The sequence below is a fragment of the Chinchilla lanigera genome, unplaced genomic scaffold (assembly GCF_000276665.1).
Source record: "Chinchilla lanigera isolate Chin_1 unplaced genomic scaffold, ChiLan1.0 scaffold00011, whole genome shotgun sequence".
NCBI classification, from domain to species: domain Eukaryota; kingdom Metazoa; phylum Chordata; class Mammalia; order Rodentia; family Chinchillidae; genus Chinchilla; species Chinchilla lanigera.
Genome location: NW_004955412.1, coordinates 12153570 through 12162793, shown reverse-complemented (window position 1 = coordinate 12162793; position 9224 = coordinate 12153570). Strand labels below are relative to the sequence as shown.

General features: G+C 34.8%; 1 protein-coding gene across 5 annotated transcripts in view; it reads left to right on the top strand.

Moving 5' to 3' along the window:
* Rdx (radixin) overlaps positions 1-9224 on the top strand; it is an 84009-nt gene that overhangs the window by 21651 nt on the left and 53134 nt on the right. For all 5 annotated transcript variants that reach the window (XM_013511102.1, XM_013511101.1, XM_013511100.1 and 2 more), the window contains one exon: positions 7669-7752. In XM_013511102.1, the coding sequence (XP_013366556.1) occupies positions 7669-7752 (84 nt within the window). The remainder of the gene's footprint in view (positions 1-7668; positions 7753-9224) is intronic.

Genomic DNA, 9224 nt, shown 5'->3' with positions numbered 1-9224 from the left:
TATTTTCCTGTAAGAGTTAACTATTACAGGCTGTGCCGCTATAAACATGGGCGTGCATATATTGCTGTGGTATGATGCTTTTATTTATTTTTAAAAAGAGTAGTAAATGAGAAATAAACAGAGAAATAGAACAGTAGCAAATGAGAAACAGAGAAATAGAACAGTAGCAGCATACCAATATCACAAACATAAACAAATCAAAGCAAGAACTTCAAAGTGATAGAGTCTCAAAACAAAATAATAAGAGTCAACAGTGGTTGGTACATTACATATCACTATCCTCAACTACATTGCTCAGCTTACCAGATGTAAGAATGAAAGATTGCTCAAATCATTATAGGGAATAAGAAAATAATTCTTTGAAAAACAGTAGAGATAATACAGAGTTTCACTAGACAAGATGGTAGGAGTTCCCCATTGTAATTCCACTGCATATTGTTACCTTCAGATCAGTTGCTCAGACCACCAGACACAAGCATGCGCAGTCAATCAGAACATAAAAAATTGTAATCATTAACTGTTCATTTCAATAGACATCAGCAATAATACAGTTATTGCAGTTATTCATATATATATTTTGCATTCCTTTCTTTTTTCTTTCCCTTATTCCAGTCGTTCCTTCCTTTGAGCAATTTCTTTCCCTTTCCTATCATCTGTTGTCCGTTTTGAGTTTTACGTAGTCTTTCAGGTTCCTACACTAGGGAGACAATATGATGTTGACACATGTGGGTCCGATTTATTTCACTTATGAGTATGGTCTCTAGTTGCAGGTATGATGCTTTTAATTCTTTCAGGAAAATACCAAGAAGGGGAATAGCTGGGTCAAATGAAACCTCTAGTTTTAGTTTTTTGAGGAATCTCCATACTGATTTCCACAGTGGTTGCCCCAGTCTTCATTCCCACTGGTGGTGGAGCAGGGTTCCTTTTCTTATGCAGCCCCTCTTGATGATAGCCATTCTTTCTGGAGTGAGATGGAATCTCAGCATTGTTTTCATTTGCTTCTCTTGAATGATCAGTGCTGTCGAACATTTTTTCATGTATTTATTTGCCATTTCTGCTTCTTTGAGAAGTACGTAATCATTTCAGAGGCTCATGTTTGGATTGGGTGTTTAAATTTGGGGAGTCTGATTTTTTAAGTTCTTTGTATATTTTAGATAGTAATCTTTTGAGGAACAGCTGGTGAAAATTTTTTCCACTCTGGGTTGTCTTCACTCTGTTGGTGATTTCTTTTGCTGTGCAATAGGTTTTTAATAAGATGAGATCCCAGTTGTTGATTCTTTGTATATTAAAGAGGGGTTTTGTATATCTGAGAGGGGTCTTGTACATAAGTTTTTGCCTACACCAGTGTCTTTTAGAGAGCTACATATTCTGTCTTCCAGCAGATTTAGTGTTTCTGTTGTAATATTTAAGTCTTCAATCCAGTTCTATTTTAATTGAGTGCATGGGAAGAGAAATGGGTTGAGTTTTAGTGTGCAGCATGTGGAAAGCCAGTTTTTCTAGCACCATTTATTGAAGAGGCTATCTTTCAGTGAAGCTGTTTGGCTCTTTTGTCAAAGATGAGGTGATTAAGGATGTCTGGGGTTTTTTGTGCATATTCTGGTCTGTTCCATTGATCCTTGGGTCTCTTTTTTTTTTTTGGCCAGTTCCATGCTGTTTTTATCGCTGCAGTTCGTAGTATAATTTCAAGTCAGGAATTGTGATGTCCCCTGCCTTGTCTTCGTAGCTTTTGGTTTTGCTATTCTGTGTCTCTTCTGGTTCCAAATAAATTTTAGGATTGTTTTCTCTAATTTTGTGATGTATGCTATTAGTATTTTGATTGGGATTGCATTAAATCTATATAACAATTTTGGAAGTATGGCCATTTTCACTCTGTTGGTTCTTCCTACTCAAGAGCAAGGGAAATCTTTCCATTTTCTGATATCCTGTTAGATCTGCTCTTTTAGAGTACTATAGTTTTCAACTTAGAGGTGGCTAGATTGATTCCTAAGTATTTCATTGTTTTGTATGCTATTGTGAAAGATGTGACTTTCTTAATTTGTCTTTTAGGAAATTTGTTATTTGTGTACAGGATTAGTATTGATTGTTGAGTGTTGACTTTGTATGCAGCTATGCTACTTAATTTGATTACTAAATCTGGAAGTATTTTGGTGGAGTTTTGGGGGTTTTCAATGTGTAGAGTGTCATGTCATCTGCAAATAATAACAACTTTCAGTTTTGTCCATTTTAGTATGATGTTGGCTGTTGGTTTGTCATAGATGGCTTTTATTAGATTGAGATAAAGATATTTGTATTCTAATTTTCTGTAGGGCTTTTATTCTGAATGGGTGTTGAACTTTGTCACAAGCTTTCTTTGCATCTATTTAGACGATCATGTGAGGTTTGTCTTGGCTCTGTTGATATGGTGTACTACTTTTATTGATTTATGTATATTGAATCATCCCCACATCCCTGGGATAAATCCCACTTGGTCATGGTGTATAATCTTCTTGATGATTTGCTCCATTCTGTTTGCCAGTATCTTATTGATGATTTTTGCATCTACGTTCATTAGGGATATTGACCTAATTCTCTTTCTTGATTGGGTCCTTCTCAGGTTTTGTTTCCAAGAATGAATTTGAGAGTATTGCTTTCCTTTAAATTTCATTAAAAGAGTTTAAGAAGTAGTGATACTAAGTCTTCTCTAAATTTCTTAGAGAATTCATCAGTGAATCTGCCAGGGCCTGAGCTTTTTTTTGTTGGTAGGTTTTTAATTGTTCAAGTTCGTTGACAGATATTATGTTATTTAAGATTTGTGTATCTTCTTGAGTCAGCTTTGGTAATTCATATGTATCTAGAAATCTGTCCATTTCATCTGTGTTTTCCATCTTAATAGAATACAGGTTCTCAGGCCAGGGATATAGCTCAGCAGCACATTGCCTCCCTGGCAAATGCAAGGTTTTGAGTTTGATTCCTGGTACCAAAAGAAACCCACAAAGAATACAGGTTCTGGAAGTAGGTGTAGATGATCTTCTGGATTTCTGCAGGATCTGCTTTGATTTCACTCTTTTCATTCCTAGTTGGATGGATTTGAGTCTTTTCTTTTTTTGATAAGGTTGACTAAGGGTTTATCAGTTTTATTTAATCATTTCAGAGAACCAGCTGTTTGCTTTGTTGATTCTTTGTATTGTTTTCTGTCTCCATTGCAGTAATTTCTGCTCTGATCTTTATAATTTCCTCCCTCATATGAGCTTTGGATTTAACTTGCTCTTTATCTAGAAGCTTGAGGTTCAGCATTAAATTGTCCATCTGAGCTTGCTGTGTTTTCCTGATATGAGTATTCAATACTATAAATTTACCTCATAGGAGTGCTTTCATTGTGTCCTGTAAGTTCCAGTATGTTGTATTGGCATTATTGTTTAATTGTAGAAACTGTCTAATTTCTTCTTTAATTTATCTGTGACCCATTTGTTGTTTAGTAGAGTGTTATTTAATTTCCATGTATTTATGAAGTTCTTGTGGCTTTTTTTTGCCATTGATTTCCATTTTCTTTGCCCTATGGTCTGATAAAATGCATGAGGTAATTTCAGTTCCTTTGCATTTACTTAAGCATGTTCTATGAACTAGTATGTGGTTTATTTTGGACAATGTCCCATGTACAGCTGAGAAGCATGTAGACTTAGATGTTGTGGGGTGGAACACTGTAGACATTTAAGTCCATTTGTTCAAAAGTTTGGTTCAATTCTAATATTTCATTGTTGATTTTTTTGTCTAGTTGATCTGTCTGTAACAGTGGGGTAATGAAGTCTCCCATTGTAATTGTATTAGTGCTTATTTCACTTTTCATATCCATTCATATTTGTTTTATATAGTTGGTTGCACTGGTTTTTGGTGCAGATATATTTATGGTTGTTATTTTTCCTCTTGGATTATTCCCTTAACAAGGATGTAGTGACCTCCTTCATCTCTTGATGAGTCTTAGCGTGAAATCCACTTTATTTGCAAATTGAATAGCTATCCCTGCTTTTTTCTGGGTTCTTGTCACATGGAGATTTGTTTTCTATCCTTTGACTTTTAGTCTATGAATTTGTTTTCTAGTTGTTTCTTGTATGTAGCATATTGGTGGATCTTATTTCTTGATCCATTCTGCCATCTGTTTCTTTTGATTGGTGAATTATGAACATTAAATTCATGATTATAACTGATATGTATTGACTTATCCTTGTTATGTTATTCTCCTGTTGTTGCTTCCCTTTCTTTCTCCTGTAATTACTTGCCTTCCCTGGTAGATTCATTCTGTTGGAGTTTCTGTGCTTTTTGTCTTTGTTATCTCTTTCTTTTTTTTTTTGTTATCTCTTTCTGGAATGTCCTTCGACATACTTAGAAGTGCTGGTTTGGTGGCCTCGAATTTCTTCACATGTTCTTGGTCATGGAAATATTGTATTGCTCCTTCAGTTTGCAAAGATAGTTTTGAAGTGTACATCAGTCTTGGTTGAAAGTTGTTTCGTTTTAGGCTTGAAATACTTCACTCTAAGCTCTCCTTTACTTAAGGGTTTGTGTTGAGAAGTTTTGTGTAATTCTGATGGGCTTTCCTTTATAGGTGATTTATTTTCACTAACAGCTTTTAACACTGTTATTGTGTTGAATTTGTAGAATTTCTACTGTTATGTGCCTTGGGGTAGGTTTTTTTTCTTGATCATTCATAATTGGAGTTCTGTGTGGCTCATTTATCTGTACGTCAGATTCTCTTTCCATGCTTCCAAAGTTTTCTGCCTTGACTTCTGTGAGCAGGTTTTTTGTTGTTTGTTCTATATTCTGCTTTTTCATTGATTCTGATCAATCTTACATTATTCTGAGTATCTGAACCCGAATAACTCACCAGCCACTGTAGTCCACTTCATCCACTGCTCCATTCCATTGTTGTGTTTCTCCATGGTGGCCTGTGTGGTCTCCAGTTGTCACTGTGCTTCTGCAGGTTTGGGCTACTCCTCCCACGCTGAGAGCCCCTTGCTGAGAGCCAGGCTCAGGGAGAAAGTGCCATTTGCCATCATCCTCTCTTTTGTGTTGTGGTTCCTCTCTTTGTTCTGCCTGTGGGCTCTAATTCTCACATCGCATCCTTTCCGGGTCCCTGGTGTCCACTTTCCTTCTCATTATCTTCCTCATGTTGCTATATATTCCAGCGTTTAGATTCCAAATATGGGAGAGGCTGTTTCTCTGCTGCTCACCATTTTGCCATCTTCCCAGAAGTCTACGTGATTAGTTTAATGGAGAAAAATGATGATAAATTGAGAAAAATCAGTTGTTAAAATTGAGTCACCACTCATGATTCAAAAAAAATAAAAACTGTCATCTCTTAAGCTAGGTACAAAAGGAAACCTACAGTAAAAACTGTTTTGAATGTGTTAATGGTGGAAATAGTCCTTCTAAAATCAGAAACAAAAGTTACACTGTCTCTGTTGCTGCTGAACATTGAATAAGAGGCCTATTGTACAGGAAAAAGAAATCATTTTAAGAAATGGAAAGGAAGAAACACTATTTGAAAGTTTTAAGATTGTTTATATTGGGAGTTGCAGATTATGGTTCACAATCCAAATGAGGGGAGACAATTGTTTTTGTACTACCATGAGCTGAGAATGATTTTCTTACGTTTTCAGTGATTGAAAAATATTTCATAATACATGAATATTATAGGAAATTTAGATTTCAGTGTCTTTTGTTAGTCATTTTCCTGTTGCTGGGACAGAATATCCAAAACCCACCAACAACTTGATGGAGAGGTTCTTTTGTCCTTCCCTCCTTCCCTCCCTCCCTTCCTCCTTCCTTCTTTTTACATTTTCAAAGGGTTCAGTCCATGGTTGGCTGGCTTCAAGGCAGAACTAGCATGATGGAAGCACATGGTTAGAGGACAGCTGCTTACCCCATGGCGGTGAGGAGACAGTGAGGAAGCAGACAGGAATATATCTTTCATTCACATCATGAACCTATGAGGATCATTTTCAAATTGTGTATGCTGTGTAACATTGTTCTATAAAAAGTTCATCAAACTCATCACCAGTCAGTGATCCACACTTTAAGACTGTATTGATAATAATTTATACCTACTGTATTGTCAAACAGTAAGAAATCAGCATATACGGAACATAGAGATGAGTAAGAATTCTTATACACTGCTAATAGGAATGTAAGTTGATATAATGTAAGATAATGTCACCTCATAAGGTTCAAGTAAGAGGTATGCATCTAGGAATTCTGAATATACCCTTAACCCTAGAGGAAGTCCTATATGCGCTAGGAGACATGTACAGGAATGTTCATAGCAGTAGATATAGTATCCATTGACAGGAGAATGGGCATATAAAATTCACAAAAACATCATTGAATCTTAGAAATAAAATTTTGAAAAATCAAGACTGTTGCATTTTCTGAAAACTGTTGAAGTAGAATGTTCATATCAAAAGAATATATGAGTGAATTATATATATTGTATAATTTCTGTGTTGATAATTATAATTAAAATAGAGAATGTGTCAAAAGTATAATTGATAAATTTTCATAAAGTAATATGCATATGTAATCATTTGTATCAATAAAGACATTTGCAAGTACTTGCAATTATAGCTGAAAAAATCAAAATTTTATTTATAGGTACTAATATTTGTGATAGAACTGCTGTTTTAAAGAAGCAAGAGAATAAAAAACACAGATACATGTTGGGGCTTCCCTGTGGGGGACTTGAAGTTAGGGAAATTCACAAGAACTTCACAGACAAATCAGTATATACAACCATATTTGTTGTTTCTAGTTAAATTGGATGTTAGATTTATGCATTTTGTTGTATTGTTTCATTTTTATATAGATACATGTATTGCTTTGTATCTTTTTCCAGTAAGATATTATTTCAAAGGAGGATGAGTCTGTAAGATTTGATTCATATTGTAGGTAAAAGCCATAATGTATGCTGAGGTAGTTGTTACAATGACTAAGATACATAAATGGAAATAAAGAGTCTAGAGTTTTTATATTTTAAAGGTACCAAATAGATTTGGGCTACATCATGAGGGATTCCAGGTAAAAATGCGGTTGTGGGCTAAAAATTATTTTGCTAAGGCATGTTAGGTTTTTAAGATACCTCATTAGAATTGTATTTACACAAGAAAATTTTTAAAATATAATCTAGCAAGTAAAAGGGTTTTAGAAAAATGTCTTTTATAAAGTGAAGAATACATTTGCAGTATAAAACTAAATAGTAGATTTATTTATAAAAATATATAAATAGTAGATTATTTATAAAACTAAATAGTAGATTTTATACTGAAAGAAACAAGAAATAGTGAGTGACATTAGGAATTAAATACCTGCTCTGTTGTTTAATAACTGTGTCCTTGGGCAAGTAATGGGGACATTTTGAGTTTCCATAGAGACAAACAGTATCTTCTAGTATTGTTACAAAGGACAAATGAGAGCACAGAAAGTCCAGCGCCCCAGTGTGGGTTAAGAATTTAGTAATGAGATGTTTTTCAATGAGGACTTCATAATCTTTTTGTTTTTCAAACAGATTGAAGATTTCCTGTGACAAATCAATTTGTATCACTTTAATAAAGAAAATATGAATCAGAAAAATAGTTTTTCATCCTTGCTATTTAAAAAGTATATTCTCTTTCCTAATGATTGTCCCTTTTGTTTTTATTGCAGATCAATGTAAGAGTAACTACAATGGACGCTGAGTTGGAATTTGCCATTCAGCCTAATACAACTGGGAAACAACTTTTTGATCAGGTATTTAACAACTTGCAACCTGTAACTTGTGACACCCTAATGTGGATATTTTTGCATACGTCTTTGTTGGTGTTTTCCTGTATTTTTTTATCGATAATCCAGTAAAATACTTTTATTAATAATCCAACAGTATAGCACTTGCAATTTTTCATAACATGTATTCAAATAACTGAACAGCTCTAGGGATTTTCTTTATTAATTTTCATTCTTATATTTATGGTATAAGACTTTTTAAATTTTAAAATAATTTTTAATTCATACACATAATTATATATAATGTGATGTTAGTACATATAATGTGTACTGTTAAAATTAGGGTAAACATATCTGCTCAGTTACTTCTTTTTGGAGAAACATTAAAAATCCTTGTAGCTTCTTGCAGTGTACAGTACGTTATTGTTATCTGTGGTTGCCTTTGTGTTTAATAGCACACCAGGCTTCTTTCTTCTGTGAACACATTGACCAGCCGCCCTCATGCTTCCATCCCTTCACTCTCCTCAACCTTTCCTAACCTCATTCTGTTCTCAGTTTTTATGAGATAAACCTTTTTATTACACATATGAGACAGATTATGTCGTGCTTATTTTTTTGTGCCCACCTTACTTAACATGCTGATTTCTGGTTCTGTCCATGTTATTGCAGGATAGGACTTTTAAGTAATAATATCAGCAGGTCTTAACCCTCTCCTGTGAAAATCATTGTAGTGGTGATCAAAAGGAATTTACAGACATTTTACAGTCTTTGAGTGAAGTAGGTAAAGATCCTAGAGAGGACAGTAGGAACAAAGGATCGGGAAATATATGCTGTAATGAAACAGGTAACACAGCAGTTTGGTATCCTGGACTCATGATTTCCTCGGCAAGGGATAGGGCATAGAGATCAGATATGTCATATTAAGTAACTTGGATTGTTGAGCTTGTCTTTTTATCCCCCTCAGTCTTTTTTGTTTGTTTGTTTTTTTTCTGGTACTGGGAATTGAACTCATGACCTTGCGCTTGCCAGGCAGGCGCTGTGCCGCTGAGCCAAATCCCCAGCCTGCCCACCCCCCGCCATCAGTCTTGAGAGTCTCGTGTGTGTGTGTTTATGTGTGTGTTGAAGAAAAAGAAAAAAAAAGGGCAGTGCTTAAGAACTACTTTGAGGGATTCTGGCTTAATTGTTTGGGCCTGCTATAATAGTTTCTAAAATTTAAGCTGCTCAGATCATGCTGTATTATAACCTTGTATGTCACAAATTTTACTGAGAAAAGGAAGAGAGAGCAATGCCTAGAGGCCAAGTAAGCCCACAATAGCATCTTTACTGAAGAGATATATTGCTGTGAGAGAGGAAGGCAATGTATCTTACATGACTTGAGACTTAGAGGATAATATTTACATAAACTATGTAAACTTTTGCACAGGAGCAGAATACTAGTCTTCGGTCAGGTGAACTTGATCTTTTTTTTTTTTTTTTTTTTTTTTTTTGTTTTTGTTTTT